This window comes from Drosophila yakuba, chromosome 3L, assembly GCF_016746365.2.
Source record: "Drosophila yakuba strain Tai18E2 chromosome 3L, Prin_Dyak_Tai18E2_2.1, whole genome shotgun sequence".
Classification (NCBI taxonomy): domain Eukaryota; kingdom Metazoa; phylum Arthropoda; class Insecta; order Diptera; family Drosophilidae; genus Drosophila; species Drosophila yakuba.
This window is the reverse complement of record NC_052529.2, coordinates 23,089,637-23,109,435: the sequence shown is the minus strand read 5'-3', so window position 1 is coordinate 23,109,435 and position 19,799 is coordinate 23,089,637. Positions and strand designations below refer to the sequence as shown.

The window sequence follows — 19,799 nt, the reverse complement described above, 5'->3', positions numbered from 1 at the left end:
CCATTTGGCTGCTCTGCTGGTGCGGACATTTAACAATGCGAACAAACACAAACACAAGGGCTGCACACACATACGCGCTGGCAAATATTCAATTTGCCACTGCTGCAATCAGCTATATTGTCCGCTGCTGCTGTTGCTCTTGCCCTTGTTTACTCGTTGTTGTCTCCCGCTTGGTCATCTGAAAAATAAGCTTTAAGAACGCACTCGTATTTATCAATCGCACCAACACAGACATACTGTGTTTTCGCTCTCTCTTTCCTTTTTGAGCAGAACACAGCACACCGCTCTGTCTGATTCTGATTCGACTTATCAGTATCAGTATGCGTTCTGGGCGCTGATGGATCTGCAATTGTGTCGAACACGGTCCACAGCTTAAATTAAGTCAATTACTGCAATGTAATCCGTGGCACACAGATATTTTCGGACAGGAAACAGCATGTCACGGCCATGAAAGATTGGGGTAGCGTAATATCGGTAGAAATTTGAGAAAAATTAATAAAATGAAAAAATATTTGGAGTTTGGGGCTGTTGCTTTTGGGCTGTTTGTGGGTGTGATAAATAGTTTTTGGGTAATCGATAGGAATTTACAAGACAAGTAAAAAAACAAGAGAGAACGCTATAGTCGAGTTTCCCGACTATCTGATACCCGTTACTCAGCTAGTGGAAGGGAAAAGGAGAGTCTTAAACACAGTTTTTGGCGGCTTGTAGGCGTTATAGTGGGCGTGCAGAAAGTTTTTTGGCAAATCGATAGAAATTTACAAGACTAATACAAAAATGAAAAAATGTCAAACCTTTTTCAAAAGTGTGGGAGTAGCAGCTTTGGGCGGTTTGTGGGCGTTAGAGTGGGCGTGGCATAAAGTTTTTATGCAAATCAATAGAAATTTACAAGACCAATACAAAAATAAAAAAATTTCAAAACATTTTTCAAAAGTGTGGGCGTAGCAGCTTTGGGCGGTTTGTGGGCGTTAGAGTGGGCGTGGCAACATGAATCGACAAACTTGCGCTGCGTCTATGTCCCTGGAGTCTGTATACTTAATCTCAACTTTCTAGCTTTTGTAGTTCCTGAGATCACAGCGTTCATACGGACGGACAGACAGACGGACAGACGGACATGGTCATATCGACTCGGCTATTGGTCCTGATCAAGACTATATATACTTTATATGGTCGGAAACCCTTCCTTCTGCCTGTTACATACTTTTCAACGAATCTAGTATACCCTTTTACTCTACGAGTAGTCGAGTTCCTCGACTGTCCGATACCCGTTACTTAGCTAGAAAAAGTGCGAAGGAGAGTCTTCAACACTGACGGTTTTTGGGCGTGGCAGTTTTGGGCGGTTTGTGGGCGTTAGAGTGGGCGTGGCAACATGAATCGACAAACTTGTGCTGCTTCTATGTCTCTGGAGTCTGTATGCTCAACTTTCTAGTTTCTCAACGTTCATACGGACGGACAGACGGACATGGCCAGATCGACTCGGCTATTGATCCTGATCAAGAATATATATACTTTATATGGTCGGAAAAGCTTCCTTCTGCCTGTTACATACTTTTCAACGCATCTAGTATACCCTTTTACTCTACGAGTAACGGGTATAACAAGAGAGAACGCTATAGTCGAGTTCCCGGACTATCTGATACCCGTTATTCAGCTTGTGGAAGTGCGGACGAGAGTCTTCAACACTGACAGTTTTTGGGTGGTGCGTGGCAAAAGGTTTCTTGGAAAATCAATAGAAATTTACAAGACTAATACAAAAATGAAAAAATATCAAAACATTTTACAAAAGTGTGGGCGTGGCAGTTTTGGGCGGCTTGTGGGCGTTAGAGTGGGCATGGATAAAGGGTTTTTGGCAAATCGACAGAAATTCACAAGACTGGTGAAAAATTACAAAAAAAATCTCTGATTGCATCTTTTGCAACCCTCTGCAATCGGAGATAAGAAGATCTCATTTTAATTCATTTATTAAATATTTATCGATTTGCCAACTAACTTTTTGCCACGCCCACAAACCGCCCAAAACTGCCACGTAAACACTTTTGGAAACCCCTTTGATTTTTTTTGTACTTTTTTACCAATCTTGTGAATTTCTAACGATTTGGCAAATTTAAGCAGAATTGATAAAGCTTATCTTCTGCCTGTCACATACTTTTTAACAAGTAAAGTATACATTAGTTGGTTAAATACCGTAAATTTAAAGTTATCATCAAGATGAAGTTAATCGCTTGTTTTAAATGCAACCTCTTCAAATTCTGCACCTATTGATATGTAGCATTAAAGCACCAACGAGGAAAATAATTAGGACGATTTGAAATAAATTATGAATTTGCAAATTAATGTATAAGTACACTATCAAAAAAATTTACTTATTTGACACGCTTTAATAGAAATTTCTAATGGACAAGTAAGTATTTAATAAATTCAAGTGCAAACCATTTTTTGTCACAATATTTGATCTTAGAAATTTTGTATGCTGGAGAAGCGGTTATGTGATTAAAAGCTTATCGACATGTGAGTTGCGTCGTAAAGTACACTGACAAACGATTTTGTAGTATTAAATTTACCTTAGCCACATTCTCGTTTTTCATTTATATTAGCTATTAATATGTTTTTAATGCTTCTCCAAAATCGACTGCATTATCCATTTCATGTGAATATGGGGTAGTGAAAAAAAAATGTACTCAGGTGTTTGCGAAGGAAAATAATTAAAAATAAAAGTACAATTATTTAAACAGTACTATGTAACACCAAAAATTAACATTAATGAGGTTGAAACTAACCAGTAGGTTTCAATAGACAAATTCCAAATTGACCACAAAATAATAATAATATTTTTTTTTATCAACAAGGATTTATTAAAATAATAACACTTCAACAACCTCCAAACTGTAAGTGTACATTATGGTCAATATGTTAATTTTTAAACGTACTTATGCCCAGAAATGTAATATCATTTTTCGTGTCAAAAGTGGATTCCAGAACCTTTTTTGTCATAAGTAGTATTTTTGACGGCTTCTGAGAGTTATAGTGGGCGTGGCAAACGATATGCAATAAGCTTGCACCACCAAGGTGTCACGAAAATTTGCATTCTTAATCTTTTAGCCTTCTAGCTTTTATAGTTCCCGAGGACACGACATTCAAACGGATACGCGGACAAACAAACGGACATGAGCATATCGATTCTGCTAGTCATCCTGATCAAGAATCTATATACATACATACTTTATTGAGTCGCAAACGCTTCCTACTTGTTACATTATTTTCAACGAATCTAGTAAACTCCACGAGTACAGAGCCTAGAAACAAGCATAAAGAGTTTGTTTTTACAAACGGGCTTCCGATTTATTTGGCTAAGAGTCAATTGTATGCCTACCAGTGCACAGTGGTTGCGCTAAAAATGAAAAAAAAATGTTTCCAAATATTTACGAAAAGTAACTAGATTGTCTCTAAAATGTATGGCAAAACCGTTTTGTCTTAACTCTAACGGGACATTCTAAAAATATAGTGTAAAGGGAGAACAACTGTTCATTTTTGCAGCACAGCGAAGTTTTGATTGCTTTTCGTCGCAACAAAAGTGAATTTCAAAGTGGTAAAACGTGCGATTGATAGGTCCAATTTTAATTATTTAAAATGAATTTTAAAGTTTCAGGTATTTACTTTAATAAATTCTTATTGTGAAATTCATTGAATTGATTAATCATATTTGGTGAATTTTTGATGGATTATACCTTTTTTGTGTATTATGTGAACGTCATTTTTCTAGTTTAAGTAAACTTTTAGATATATTGCCCTCCGACCCCCCCTTAATGAGTGCTAAAACTGTATTTGTCAATGTTTTAAGGAAATAAAAATCGTAAGTCTAGCTGCAAATATTTGCAAACATACGTTTAAGCAATAATAAACTCAAGCTGTCTTGCAGTCTTCAACGTCAAGTTTTCGCCGTATTTTGCTGCTTGTCCTTTGTTACGCGTTAAATATAAAGTGTTTTTAAAATGGAATCATTTAATATTACAAATAAAGGTATTTACTGTAACTTTTTGCAGTGTTAGAGTTTCTGACGTGTTGTTTTTGTTTGTTAAGTGATTGTGAAACCTGTGTTTTTTTAAGTATTAAATGTTGGGTGAACTTATTTTTCACTTAGAGTTTCAAAAGTGATGGGCACCTGATAGCACGATGAAATTAATTTTAAAATATTGGTCAATGTTTACAGATAATGTTTTAAAAAATTTCAGCTGCAGAACTTTGCAGATGTCTGAGTTATCTTACACAAAAGAATATACACGGGCCTGCCATAATTGAAAATGCTCTCATATCGATCGGCGAGTTGTCAGAGGAAGCTGCTGAATCCAGAAATAGGGATACAAAAAAATTTCGACAACAAACACCGATTTATTTTACCGTCTATTAATAACTTCAGATCCTTTAGTAACGCGACAGCGAAAATTGCCACCTAAACACAAATCAATTTAAAACAAGAGAGAACGCTATAGTCGAGTTCCCCGACTATCTGATACCCGTTACTCAGCTAGTGGAAGTGTGAAGGAGAGTCTTAAACAGTCTTTGTAGGCGTTAAAGTGGGCGTGGCAGAACGTTTTTTGGCAAATCGATAGAAATTTACAAGACCAATACAAAAATGAAAAAATTTCAAAACATTTTTCAAAAGTGTGGGCGTAGCAGCTTTGGGCGGTTTGTGGGCGTTAGAGTGGGCGTGGCAAAAAGTTTTTTGGCAAATCGATAGAAATTTACAAGACCAATACAAAAATGAAAAAATTTCAAAACATTTTTCAAAAGTGTGGGCGTAGCAGCTTTGGGCGGTTTGTGGGCGTTAGAGTGGGCGTGGCAACATGAATCGACAAACTTGCGCTGCGTCTATGTCCCTGGAGTCTGTATGCTTAATCTCAACTTTCTAGCTTTTGTAGTTCCTGAGATCACAGCGTTCATACAGACGGACAGACAGACGGACAGACGGACATGGTCATATCGACTCGGCTATTTATCCTGATCAAGAATATATATACTTTATATGGTCGGAAACGCTTCCTTCTGCCTCTACGAGTAACGGGTATAAAAATGTATGTTTGGGCGGTTTATAGGCGGTAGAGGCGTGGACATTTTATTTTTAGCATGTTGATAATAATTAGGCATCCCTAAACAATAAAAGAGTATATAAAATAAATTAATACATATGTACACAGTTGCGAAAAAAAATAATATCAGCACCACTACGTATTTTTGTCGATCAAATAAATTAAGGTTGCGGTACCGAAGGTACGAAATACAGATTTTTCGCATAATGCTAGATATTTTTCCCATCATAAAATCAAAACAAAAAATTTGAATTGTCCATACCTTTATTATACCCGTTACTCGTAGAGTAAAAGGGTATACTAGATTCGTTGAAAAGTATGTAACAGGCAGAAGGAAGGGTTTCCGACCATATAAAGTATATATATTCTTGATCAGCACCAATAGCCGAGTCGATCTGGCCATGTCCGTCTGTCCGTCTGTCTGTCCGTCCGTATGAACGCTGTGATCTCAGGAACTACAAAAGCTACAAAGTTGAGACTAAGCATACAGACTCCAGAGACATAGACGCAGCGCAAGTTTGTCGATTCATGTTGCCACGCCCACTCTAACGCCCACAAACCGCCCAAAACTGCCACGCCCACACTTTTGAAAAATGTTTTGATATTTTTTCATTTTTGTATTGGTCTTTTAAATTTCTATCGATTTGCCAAAAAAATTTTTGCCACGCCCACTCTAACGCCCACAAACCGCCCAAAGCTGCTACGCCCACACTTTTGAAAAATGTTTTGAAATTTTTTCATTTTTGTATTGGTCTTGTAAATTTCTATCGATTTGCCAAAAAACTTTTTGCCACGCCCACTCTAACGCCCACAAACCGCCAAAAACTGTGTTTAAGACTCTCCTTCACCCTTCCACTAACTGAGTAACGGGTATCAGATAGTCGGGGAACTCGACTATAGCGTTCTCTCTTGTTTTTTATCATTTTTTTTGGGCACCAAGGTCTAACAAGCAGCGAAAACAAAAATAGCAGCACTATCGATTTTTTTGTTGTGGTGAAAAGCACATGGTTATAAAACTTGACATTTATATTCCTATTTCTAACATTATATTTTAAACATACCTTAAAAAAATATTAAAATGGGACGAGGAGAACATTGCACTTCAGATAAACGTGACATGGTCAAAAAACCAATTTCTGAAGAAAATTAACACAGAAATATTGGTCTAATCCTTCAATGCTAAAACAAAATTATAGGAAATGTAATCACCTACAACGATAATCCCGAAAAACGTGGGAAAAACAATCATTGGGCACCCATCTCTTCAGAAGGCTCCTACCGAACTGAAAAAGGATCTCAACATATCTGGAACAGTGCAAACAGTTCACACATGTATAAGGGAACATGGTTTAAAAGGCTGTAGTCCAAGGAAAGTCATTTTTTTTAAATGAGAGCTTGGGTATGTACCCAAGCGCATTAAGTTCGTCAAGGAACATTTAAATTGGCCATGCGAAAGATGGACGAACTTTTTATTGTCAGATGAGAGCAAGGTGGGTTTTTTTGGTGGCAATGGATCTTGATCGCATTTAAGGCACCCTAGGAACACCGAATATAAGCCAAACCACACAGTAGAATCAATTAAACACGAAGGATTCTGTATAATGGTATGGGCGTGTTTCTCGTACTATGTAGTTGGGGCAATACCATAATATACCATGAATAAAAACCATCATGGATCAACATGTGTTTGTGGATATTTTGGTGACGATGATGCTACCCTTTTCCGAATACTATTAACAAGACTATGACCGCTAGTAAACCAGCAGGAAAGCCAAGGATTCGTTCCAAAATAAATCTGTTCCTGTTTTGGATTGGCATGTACAGTCCCCAGGCCGTAGTCCCATCAAAAATTCTTGGTCAGATATAAGAAAAGCAGTTGTAGCTTCAAAGCCAACTAACAACGAATAACTTTGGGTGTAATTAAGGAGTCCTGGAGCAAAATATCCTTAAAACGGTGCCAGGAACTGGTTGATTCCATGCCAAAACGTTGCGATCCTGTTACTGGTAATAATAAATATTGAATTAGTAATAAATATTGAATTAGTGGGATGGGTGTAGTTTTAGCACGCAAACATTTGTTATTAGTGAATTTTTTACTATCAAGTTTAAGCATTTTTCATGAAGTGCTGCTATTTTATTTTTCGCCTAATTTTGTCGTTTTTAACAAAGATCCTCATTTAAGATAAGAATAAATAAAACAATTGTAGTTATTTTTTATTTCCTAAAAAGCGAATTGTTTAACCTTTCTAAAAAGGTATTTCAGGTCCTTTTAAGCCCTAAATTGTAGATAGGAGACTTATTCAAAGTTTTACTGGGCAAGTGCTGCTATTTTTTTTTTTCGCAGCTGTATGTATATATTGAAAATAAATACATTTATTACAATAATATAAATACATAAACTTCCTTCTACCTGTTAAATCCTTTTCAACGAGAACATGTATAATACAAATTTCTTTTGTAGCAAAGAGAAGGAAAATTTAATCTTCAAATTAAATCTTTAAAATTAAATTTTGCACTTGGCTTTAAAATTTATAAAATTTACTCATCTGCATGCCTATTTAGTTTTTATTAAAATGAAGAAAGAATGTAAAAAATAATATTTAAATTAAATTACGTTATGTTGTAGGCAGACAAACAAACCTACAAAAAGGATTACTTTGAGTTCACCAAAACTTTGTTTTAAAAGAATATCTTTGGTAACATCTGATTTTACCAAATGATGTGACATGTGACTCATCAATTGACAAGTATTTTTAACAAGAATTTTTCAAGAGCCCTAATTATTTAATATTAATGTTTTGGCATACACTCCTTTGGCATAACTCCTTAATTTTTTTAACTTTGGTGTATATCTCATAACTCATTCGTAAAAATCGATCAAGCACAGAAGTTATTTCTTTCTTCGTGTATATATTATGTACATATGCTATACATAAGTCCTGGAGCGCTTCATCACTTTGCGGACTGCGTACATTATAGAGCAATAGAGGAATTACCTTTGACAAGCTATATACCCTTGCGTATTAGTCAAAGGTAGAAATATCTCACAATTTTAATTAAGGTAAACATGCAGCTGAACTGCGTTGAGAAAATACAATGCACTTTGGGACCTTTTCCACAATTTATTATACCAATTACAACGGCTTTTTTCTATCCTTTATTCTTAGGCGACCAAAAAGTTATTCAGGTTTTAATATAAGACTTAAATTTTTTATGTACCTCATTTTAAGTTTTTTATACTATTCATGCTTTTCAACTTTCTCTTTTACCGCAAGCGTTTAGATTAACTGATTTAAAAATATGACAATTTTAAGAGATATAAAATGTTGTAATTTTGGGCAGTAACAACCTTATAATTTTTTTTAGGTCTAAAAAAAGAACAATGGTTCTAAATGTCCTTCTCATTTAGTTGTTGATTATGAGTCCCATATTTTATGGCAGTCTGGACGCTCAATTCCTTCCATATTCCTTTCTTCGTCCTCACTGACATCGCCCTGAGCCTCACAACTTTGCTTCACATAATCCATACCCTCCAGGAAACTAGCCAATCGGTTTTGTGTCATCAGGCGGTGGTGATCCACTTTATCGAACATATCATGATTAGGCTTGAGAAATCGATACTGGCCAAATGCCAAAGGATCAATAAGGGCCAGCACCTTTGTGACACTTATGTACACGGTCCGTCCGCTGATGTGGTGACTCATGGTGCTGTATGGAAATCTGAGGGTCATGATAAACTGTAGTATTATATCTGAGGACTTGAAAATGGCCCTGAAGAGCAACTGTGCTTTGAGCAGTTGCACCTGGTATTCTTGATTATCTTCTGGAAGAAACACCTGTAACTCTAAGGTAGTCATGGTCTGATAGTAGGTCACGGTCGGACGCACTACATTAGTAGGTAGTAGAAATAATGGAATCTTCTCATGGGTATGGTCAGGCGATATCAAAGTCAATGGTGTAGCATCATTGGCTGTATTCGGCTTGTAATTATTTGTAAAGGCACCGTTCATCACAATGTTAAGGAATTCAACTGCATCGCTGACCACATGGTCCGAATTCTTACACGGTTTGCCCCCATCTTCTATCTGCAGATAGGCGCATTTCATGATACACTCGTGCAGTTGGGCAAATTCGTCTTCATTGTGTTGAGGCCTGTCAGATTCGTTGGATTGGTGTGGTGCTTTTGGTGTTTTAGATCGTGTTTCTTGCAGTTCCTGAAGCAGCTCGTTCTCCTTGCCTGACTCGTGAGCAATATTGGCCAGTCTCAGACACCTTCCGCTTAAACCGGGCTGGCTGTGCAGTTTGCCTGGCTGATCGGTCATCGCATCTTTAATTTCTTCGTTTGGTTTGCTATTCGTTTTTTCCTGAACGTTCTTATCTTTTTTTTTATTTAATAACACCTCCACAAAAAATTCCCGAATCCTTTTGGCAGCATGCTCACACTTTTTGGCTAAATTGGTTTCAACAAGACACCGTAATAGGCTTAGATGCCGCACATGAGCCTTAAATTGATCAGCATACACCATGGCCACCAGATCCTGGACAAACAAAGTTCCTGCGGCGACGAAATGTATTTTGGTCTGGAGGAAGTAATCCTTTGGAAATTGGGTAAGAATGTACTTTACATTACGACAGTCTTCTTCACTCCAGCTGTGCTCCCCGGAATAAGGCACACAACCGTAAAGCCGCAGATCGCAGGCCAACGGCGCCTTTTGCTGCAACGTCTCCGGACACTCAAACAGTTTTCCACAATTGGTAGAGAAGATCCGCGTGTCAACATCTAGGGCCTGGAGTTCAACCGTCAAATCGGATTGAACTATATTAGGGTTTTTAATAGTCGCCACTTTCAGGACGCGAACCCGCTCTTTTGTCAATGTGGTGTGGTACATACAAATTGTTCCGACAACAGGTGGCCAGTAGCGTCGGGGCTCCTTGCTCTGCATCAGCTGCATACCGAATTCCTGCACAGCCGAGTATTCCATCATTTGCCAGGTGCCTTTGATCGGTAGGTGTTCAAGTAGGCGAACGCAAAAATGTGTCGGCGAGTAAACCTTGACCAACTGAACTTTAACATCTCCAGACGCAGGCAAATAGTCAGGCCTCCTATCCAAATGGGATTGGTAATGACGGCTCTCGCAAACAGGATCGTAGCATTTGCCCAGGAGTAGGATTTGGTCGCACAACGCATGCTGGTCGTTCCTGGCTTCGCTCAACTCCTGCCGTACCCGTTTGGCCACCTCAACCAAGTAGTAGTCCACTTTTTGGTGCAGCTGAAGAAAGTCAACGAGACGCGGCAGTTGACGGTGATTGTTATTGTCAAGGAGCACCAGAGAATTCAGTGGCATCTTAACAATGTTTGCTGTGGAATCCACGATATTGCACAGATTGTCGGATATTTTGAGGTGCCTTAATTTAAACTTGCTCCACGACTTACTCATACTGTGATGGATTAGGGTGTGCGCATCTCGGATGTCCAGCTCCGGGCAGTTGTCTGTGCACAGCAGGATAACACCGTGGCTTCTTTTCCGCCAGTTATTGACTTGCTCCCGAACCACCAGATCTGAAGTCTGGTAGTAAGGCAGACAGCTGTAGTTTCGGTCTTCCAGAGCTGCCACAAGGCACTGCATGTCACAGTCATCGCTGCAAAATATAACGGTACGGTACTCCTCGGGAGACCACTGCTGCAGCATTTGGACCACTGCATTAACTTTAGCTTCTGACTGGATTATGGAGATCCGTATACGTGCTCCGCCGTAAACGGCCGCCTCCAGAATATCGCCGAATACAATAGCCGGCTTATCGGTGACCGCTCTTAGTTTAGACATCAGCGTGGGACAATATGACTTTGAAACCATTACTACTTGGGGAGAGTGTGACAGAGGGAGGATCTCCTGAAGCACCTGCTGGGCATTCTGTAGCTGCTCCTTGGACATCAGGTCCAAGTCGTCGTACACTAGGAACTGCAGGCAGGGGAATCGCATTAGTCCAGGGGCCTCTTGCCAAAACCATACCAGCTGAGCAGGAGTGGCCACCAGGCAACCAACTCCGTTCAATAGCTTCAGAAAGAACTGGGTACCTTTCGTGGAGCAAATATTGAGGGTCAATGTAAGCCAGTTTTTTTTCTGCGCCTTGCGCAGCATTGCTTGACACAAGGCGCTCACCTGGTGAACGCGTCGCAGATCAGGCACAAGGATCAAGGCTAGGGGCCCATACTGATCCGTTTGCCAGCACTCGTGCTTCACATCCTTGCGCTGGCATGTGCATTCCATTAGGGTGCTGGAAACGGCATGGCAAACAGATGGTACATAAGCCAAAGTGCGACCACTGCCCGGAGCCCCCACAATCATCGCCCCGTGCCCAGATCCTCCGGCCAAGTGTGGCCATGTGTAGCTCTGCAGTCGGAGCAACCGGTTTAGGCCCAAATTCCTCATCGTTTCCAGGATGTGCGGCAGCAGAAAAACCTCCGCAAATCGACGAGCCGGACGCAACACGCAGTTTGCATGGGCCACCGCATACTCGGAGCAGTTAGTGGCCACCAGGGGCCGGACGACATCCTGGGGGCAATACGAGTCGCCAAGCTCGTAGTCTGAGCCTCTGCTGCTCGAAGAAGTGCTGACGGTGATCCTCTGCCAGGTTTTTTCAAGGTTCTCCATTATGTTTGCCAGCTTTTCATCGCTGATTTTCATCATCTTGCAATAAAATACCACAGAAAATATAATTACACTTTCTGGAGTTTTGGAAAATATATTACAGAAAATATGATCGCACTTTCTAGAGTTCTTGAAAAGCATGGAATCAGCTGGAATTCGACTATTTATCGATAAGCTTTCGATCGCCAATTTTTTCATCGGCTGCAGTAAATCAATGCTTTCATTAATGAACTGTTATGTAAATTTCCTCATTTAAATTTGAACGGGAAAACCTGTCAACAAAATAAATGGGGAAAAAATGTATGTAAACTATTAAACATTGTATTACTAATCGGCATGTTTTAAATTTATTGCACTTAATATTATAGATTACGAACTATGGTCCGACATTTTTATACCCCTTACTCGTAGAGTAAAAGGGTATATTAGATTCGTTGAAAAGTATGTAACAGACAGAAGGAAGCGTTTCCGACCATATAAAGTATATATATTCTTGATCAGGATCAATAGCCGAGTTGATCTGGCCATGCCCGTCCGTCTGTCTGTCCGTTGAACCTCGAGATCTCAGGAACTACAAAAGCTAGAAAGTTGAGATTAAGCATACAGACTCCCAAGACAGAAGCAGTGCATGTTTGTCGATTCATGTTGCCACGCCCACAAACCGCCCAAAGCTGCCACGCCCACACTTTTGAAAAATGTTTTGATATTTTTTTATTTTTGTATTAGAAATTTACAAGAATTTCTATCGATTTGCAAAAAAACTTTTTGCCATGCCCACTCTAACGCCAAAAACTGTCAGTGTTGAAAACTCTCTCCCGCACTTCCACTAGCTGAGTAACGGGTATCAGATAGTCGGGGAACTCGACTATAGCGTTCTCTCTTGTTTTAAGGTGTACTGCTCTTTAGGTTTAAACAAAGATATATGTAGCTTATAGCAAATAATATATATGTATTACTAATAAATACCATTTAACCATTGATGAATTCTTTAAGCATATCGGCAGCAGGCGGCTTTGAGCGCCGGAAAAACTTCCTTTTACCAGTCACCTACTTCACTAAACGGAAACCTCTGATTGCTTTAAAGGCTGTTATTTAAAACCTGTAATCTGTAAGATTTTTTCTTTATTTTTAATTGGCATAGTTCACAGAGGCTCCACTTAATTTTATTTATTAAAAAATATATACTACCCGAAAAAAGGTTTTAAATATACAATGTCTAAATGCTTCTTTCCAACGATCGCCTGGGAAGCTCATCGATCCCTTACTGCACCTAAACACGTTGATAACATTTTGGCCAGGGCCAGCTAGCAAAAGTCAAGCGCTCAATTACGAAACTTTGTGTTTGGCGCAAAATCACTGTTTTATTTACTCTTTTGCAGCTGTATTCGGTCCTTCCCTGGCTCTGGACCACCAGCCAAGAACCAAGAACCAAGCACCTAATATCAGGAGCAACGACTAGAACCGCTACAATATTGTAATTTGGCTGGCAGTCTGCAAAGCCAACCAAAGAAAACAGAAAAGTCAGAGAAAAATCAACTTTGTGCAAATAAATGCAAAATAATATTACGAAAAGTTGACCGTAAAAAGATGCCGGCACAGTCGAGCAAAAGATGAAAAGTCGTTGCACTCAAAGTGCCTGCGCTCCGGCCACTTAATTTGAAAATAGAATTTTTCCCTCTTGGCGAGGGCCAAACGTTTTTCCGCTTGCGTTTTGCCAATTGCTTGGCCATTGATTTCAATTCCATTTTGCCCATCGGCTTTAGCTTCTAGTCGAGCCTTTTTTCCATACGAATATCATTATTTAATGTGCAATTTGGAGAGTATGTTAATTTCGATCCCATTCTCGTGGGGCTCTAGGTTGACGGCTCGTAAGGAAATACGTTAGAGGACTCCACCACTGATTTTTTGTGAATAAATTTTATTATTCCATATGCTGGGACAACTGAGTGAATAAGTATTAGGAAGCGCAAAAAAGAGAAGTCAGTCGAATGGCTGAGGCCCGTCCGACTCTACTCCTTAAATGTACTTTCAGGATCAATTTGGTTCAATTTGCCTAGTTTCGATTCAGAGGCCTAGTGGCGGTAGCGGTAACGCAGACGGCGCACAGTCTTGTAGCGGTAGCCGTCCTTGGCCAGCTCAGTGCCCTCCACAACGGCCTTTGGCTCAGGCTCAGCCTCAGCAGCAGCTGGGGCGGCAGCGGCGGCCTCGGCGGGGGGCAGGTATTCTCCGTTAGGGGCGGACTCTGCGGTACCCTCTTCGGCGACAGCCTCGCGGCGGTGGCGCCGGAACTTGAGCCGGCGCACTGTCTTGTACTTGTAGCCATCATCACCCAGAACGGTTTTCAGCTCGGGAGCAAGCTCAACCTGTACGGGTGGCAGGTACTCGCTGCTGGGCTCAGCTATTTCGGAGACGTCGCGGCGGTGACGAGCACGGAACTTAAGCTTGCGCACGGTCTTATAGCGGTAACCGTCGTCGGCAACCTTGGTGTCCCCAATGGCTGCGGCATCTACGGGGGGCAGGTATTCCTGGCTAGGTGCGTTTTCCACGGGCGGAAGGTACTCCTGGTTAGGTACCTCGCGGCGGTGCCGCAACCTAAGCCGGCGGACGGTCCTGTACTTATATCCGTTCTCCGAGAGCTGGGCGGCCTCCGCCTCGCCGACGGGTGGCAGGTATTCGGAGGAAGGCTCCAGTGCGGTAAGGAGATCTGCGGACTGGGCGGCCGCGAAGCTCACTAGGCAGATGGTAAGGACGGCATTGAAGAGTTTCTGTTAAGAATGTATGCCAAAAACGTAAACAAAGACTTTAAAATTCAAAAAATATTCGATAACTTATTTTGATAGTTAAGAAATAGTTGAATACATATCACCACTAAATATTTTAGGACGAAACATTTAGGGCGAAATGAAGCTTACCATTCTGAAGCTATAGTTCTGTAGTTAATTCTAGAACTATTCGAACTGACTGAAGATGTTGCTGTGTCGTTAGTATTGAACCCAATGATGTTTTGCTCCAATTCGGCCGCGTCTTTATAGCCGGACCCTGGCAGGCTTGCTGGAATAAAGTTTTCATTACCAATCTCTGTGGTAGGTTAAACTCAGTCGAGATGAAATTATAGCCGCCGAGTCGAGTGCTCATCAAAACCAACAACAAACTCTATTAACCACTTAGGCGATGACAGTGACTCTGGTCTTCGGTTGCCGAATTTGTCGATCCGCATTCGACCACGCACTTGAGCACAATTATTTTTGGATCTGGTTTACGAAGTGAAGTGTCCATTCGTGCGTCGGCGATGAATTGTAAGAGCTCGATGGAGCTAATGTGGAAGAGCATTGCGAGAAGCAAGAACGGGTCTATGTATGAACGTTTCACCAGTTTTCAGCCGACCACTCCACACGCCATCCACTCAACAAGTTCTACGCCAGTTTACAAGAGAAATTCGGCGAAGCTCTTGAAAGCTGACCTTGAACACGATTTGCAAATTCGTTTCCCTATTACCTCACAGTCTCTTCAGGTACAATCATCCATGTACTTATGTTGCTTATTATAGTTTTAAATAGTGACAGAACCTTTGTAAAAGCGCTTTAATGGGTGCAGATCACTCCACAATGTCTATTTTGGTGCTCCCCACAAGAACATTTTTACAACTCCCGCCTAGGACACTCCATCCATCGGTCACAAAGCGATAAGCCATCTGATTTCGAATAGAACTCGACAAAAACAGACAACAAGCAACAGACAAATATATATGATGACACCGACAATCAGCAGTAACAATAATTACCGAATTATCTGATTGCAGGAATAAGTGTTGCTGCAACTGGTTTTTAATGTGAATCAAGAACGTAGCGGTGTCCTCAACTATTTCGACACTGAAACAGTTTATTTAGGTTTTTTTTATATAAGAAACCTGCACTGACGTAGGCGTTACTAAAACTAGTTTTCTAACCTCATAAAGAAACTTATGTCCCCTCGGGTCCGTGTGCATTGCAAGCCATAAAACATCGTGCACCGCCTTTTTCGAAGTTAAACGGAGCCGTCGATTCCTGCCCATCGCATTACCTGCCGGTGCGTGGGCCTGTTCACCGTTGCAGCCGGCAATCTGGTGAAGTGAAAGGGCTTAAGCACTTAAAGGGCTCAAGTGTGTACTCGCCTTGCTTTTGACATCGCCGACATTGCTATGATAATGTGTCATTATATTAAAAGCTTTGCAAACACGCCCCCTACCGCCCACAGGTTGCGCAACCCCTGGTTCTCCGCCTAGTCACGCCCACTTATTACACATCGCCCCCCAACGCCCACCACCCCCGGCCGACTGAACCACCAAAGGGCCGCCTGGGCTGAAAATTTCATTAGCGTATATACTTTGTGGTTGTGCTGAGCTCTGCTGTGCTTGCTTGTAAAACTAGGATGCCATTGGGAATTGGCCGCAGGTTTATGCGCCTCCTTCAAATACAGTCAACAAAGTAGGCAATTAATTTGTTAATTGGCGTGAATACTGTTAGTCAAATTGATGGCAGTTGACGAACGGGTATGGGGCCAAGCTGCAGAACGATCCATTTCCGGAGCAAATTGAGTTTTCGCACTGTGTCCCATGCAGCGGACTAATTTGGACAGTTGAGTGGATTTGGATTTGGGACAGTCAAAGGCAACATTGTGTAAACTGAGGGGCGGGCGTTCTGATTCAGGGCCGAGGATGTGAAATTTGATTTCCATTAGGTGCCATCGTCAGGCCTCTGGGACCACATCCATCTCGAGATTTATCCAAAGCTGCTTTACGACCCATTTACATAACCCTTTTAAAAGCTCCATTATTTTTCGTGTTGTAAGCGAACCCGCTCGAAATTTTATGCATACTTTGTGGCCCAATGCGACGAGTATTGTTTTTATGCTCTCCACATGCCGATGATATTTTTCCCATTGTCCAAAAGGCCATTTAATGGGGGTTTGATCTTTTCATTACAGCCATCAAAAAACACAAAGTCCAGCTCCTACCCCACCCACCAGCGCCTCATTCCAATGATTTGATTTGCACAAAGGCCAAATGCGATTTCACGGCCATGTGGGCTGTCCACGTATCTGAAATAATCAAGAGGTGCGAGCCGTGCAACAGTGCGTATTATCAATTTGGTTAAACGGCTCGCTGCGTCGACGATTTGGGCCGGAACTAAAATGCGCTTTTACCGCAGCTTACGTGTTCACAGGAACGCAGGTCGAATTTTCGTTTATTTTGACATCAGGCACATACTGTGCGCAAATAAATAGGGAACATGGTGTGTTTATTTAGTAGCTGGGCTCTATACCGATGACACACGTAAAAAGCAATTAGTGTGAGCATCTGGAAAATGTTAATTGAAAATATATGTACGCCTTGCAGCCAGTCCGCTCGGATTATCATTATCCCCACTATTGCCAGTGTCCGAGCACGCGAGTTTCGAGCACTCGAGTTCATAAATGCCATGTCCTTGGATGTAGCACCTGTCATCGTGGTCGGTCTACCCACATATGGAGTGTCATCATTACGACCTTTTTCGCCCGCTTAGCATATGCTGAATATGTCCGCTTAATTCACAAATCCCCAGCTGGCCCAGCTGACCACCTTCCGCCCATTTCGACCACTCGACAGCCGTTTTTTGCACTGATGCCCCGGACGGTGTCAAACAATATTTATATACTAGTTGCCTTCGCTTTTACATTCGCATAATGCGCGGATTATTTTCTTAATTGATGTCGATCGCCTATTATGTGCACAAGCCCCAGCTGCCAGCAATCGGCCAATGAATGCGAAATTTAAATTTTAAAACTGCGCCCGCGCTGTGGCTGTGGAAAATTTCTCGCGCTAGAAGTTAATTTGATTTTGTTGACCGCATGTACATTTTGAACTATTTGACTTTGACAAAATTGCGGATTCAAATTGCATTGGGCAGAAGCATGAGCACCCTGGCGGCTGGTGGGCAGCGAATGGAGTAACCAGAATCATTAGCAATTTCGGTTTTTATTCTGTATTGCAAATTGAAAATTTGTGTTAATTGGTCTGCAGAGTGCCGGATAGAACCAACAAGGAACAGTCTCATTTTGGTTTCCAGCTTACCGATACAATTGGAACAAACGTTTACAATGGGAAAAAAGAAAATGAGCCCAGTTTCTGCCATAAATGGCCATCTAAAGGGCTTCTCTAATTAAAAACAAATGAATAATTGTCAGCCTTCTGAACTCCTATCCCAAATCGCTCTATAGGCGATAGGTTCATGAGAAATGCATGGAACTCAATATCCGGTCGACTCCAGCGGCCTGCCTCTGCGGCCCGACTCCCTTCCTGCTACACATTACAGGATTAAGCACTTAGCAACAATTTTACGCACGCATTTTAAATGAATTATGCATTATTTATAAATAAATAAAATGCTCACGCACCGAAAACTTTGCCCATGACGTGCAGTCCACTTCCCCGGCTCTCTGCACCGCAACCCACAGGGCCGTTCCCGAGGATGCTAGGGATGTTGGTGTTGAAAGCCGCAGGACGAACATGTTGCGCTTAAAATACTTTGCTAATTTTCGCTAATATTTACCAGGTGCAACGATGCCGAGGGGAATTCTCTGCCCCGCGTCCCTTTTGCTGCTTGTTGTTTGTTGTGCTGTTGCCGGCTCTGGTCTTTCGGTTCGTTTCGGATTGTCTGCCTGTCGGACATAACAAATATTTAAACGTATTTAATTAAAACTCACAAATGAAACCACAAACGTAGAGTGCGCGCAATAAGCGCCTAAAATGGCTGGATCTCCGCCCCCTCGTCCCTTACCGTTAGAGCTATGGACAGTGCCCATTTGAGGCATTTATTGTTTATTTATCTACCTTTCGCTGCATCGCAACGGATACTTTTAGGCCGAAATTTTATTTGATCCCCAGTGCAGCGCAAATTGCGTTGCATACTGGGAGGGCTAGCGGCAGAGCGGTTTCGGGGAATGTGAATCGATAAAATAAAAATTGCATCCGCAAAGCCGGCAGAATATGGCCATTTAATACCGCCATCCACTCGGTATGACAGAAGTTTCAGCTGCACGACAGCATTTACACCCGTCAGATACGAATCGACCATGTAAAGAGGTCCAATTTCTGATAAATACACAATGTTTACACTCTGGTTCACTCTTTGGCGCGTAGAACCGCGCTCCATACTGTACGGGTCGCTGCAGCGATCTGATCGTATCAAACTGGGCCTTAAAGCATACTTAAAGGAGATTTCTGGCTTGCTAGCCCGAAAAATAGGAGAGAAATGTGCTGAGGGCTTGTGCTCGCCAATGCTAAAATAGCAGCGTGTGAAAAATTGCATTTTTCCGCATATGTGCGCAGCGAAGACACAAAAGTCAAATTACACTCCTCTCCGCAATATCCTTTTTTTTTTCTTTCCGCCAGCCATTCTCTGCCACGTAAGCATTTGATATGCTTTTAAAGTGCATAAATTAGTACTGGGAAGAGATTGAAATAGAAGGGGTTAAGGCGAAATCCGGGCAAAACAATTGTATTTTCTCAGTGGACGCCTTTGTGGACCATCCGGCGATGGCAATCCTCCATTTGGCATATTCAGGACCCGTCCCATCTATTCATATGTGCTGCACTGAGTGTGTGTGCTTGTTTGCATTATCCAAGCAACTTTTGTCTGGCTTTTTGGCTATGCGCTGCGATTTTTTCGACCCGTCCCGACTATTTACTCTTGAAGTTTCCCAGGGCTTTAGATATTTGGGAGGAGTGGAGAAAGTGGAGGACACGAAGAGCGTCGGAGGCCAGATTCTTTACCATTTAACTAAGCCGGTTAGCAAACAGAGTGGGTTCTGGACTTGGGACAGTACGGCAGTCCCAGTCCTCGTTGCCAAAAGGAACAAATAAATACGCTCGGAATGGGCTGCTCAAGCCCAAAAAGTAGTTTTGGTTCTGTCGTTGAGACCTGCAAAGTTGCAAAGAATGGAGCTCAAAGACCGACTGCACCAGTCCGTGGATAAATATTTATGAGCTCTCATTCCGTTTCGTGTCCCCAGGATTTGTCTTTGTTTCTACGTTACAGACAAAATAACCACG

The 19,799-nt window shown here is 41.5% G+C and overlaps 2 protein-coding genes across 2 annotated transcripts; both read right to left on the bottom strand.

Annotated features, from left to right (window-relative positions):
* Positions 1-8,183: 8,183 nt before the first annotated feature.
* Positions 8,184-11,879, bottom strand: LOC6540170 (putative ATP-dependent RNA helicase BoYb). Its single transcript, XM_039374003.2, has one exon. The coding sequence runs from the start codon at positions 11,870-11,872 to the stop codon at positions 8,498-8,500; it is 3,375 nt and encodes a 1,124-aa protein (XP_039229937.1). The 5' UTR covers positions 11,873-11,879; the 3' UTR covers positions 8,184-8,497.
* Positions 11,880-13,632: 1,753 nt separating this feature from the next.
* On the bottom strand, positions 13,633-14,795 carry LOC6535203. The gene is made up of 2 exons (XM_002095826.4): positions 14,644-14,795; positions 13,633-14,496 (listed from the first exon to the last, which is right to left on the bottom strand). The coding sequence occupies exons 1-2, from the start codon at positions 14,644-14,646 to the stop codon at positions 13,804-13,806; spliced, it is 696 nt and encodes a 231-aa protein (XP_002095862.1). The 5' UTR covers positions 14,647-14,795; the 3' UTR covers positions 13,633-13,803.
* Positions 14,796-19,799: the final 5,004 nt, after the last annotated feature.

Bases quoted from the DNA above. Each gene is read 5' to 3' on its own strand.
- LOC6540170 (XM_039374003.2), bottom strand. From the start codon at position 11,872: ATGCTTTTCAAGAACTCTAGAAAGTGCGATCATATTTTCTGTAATATA.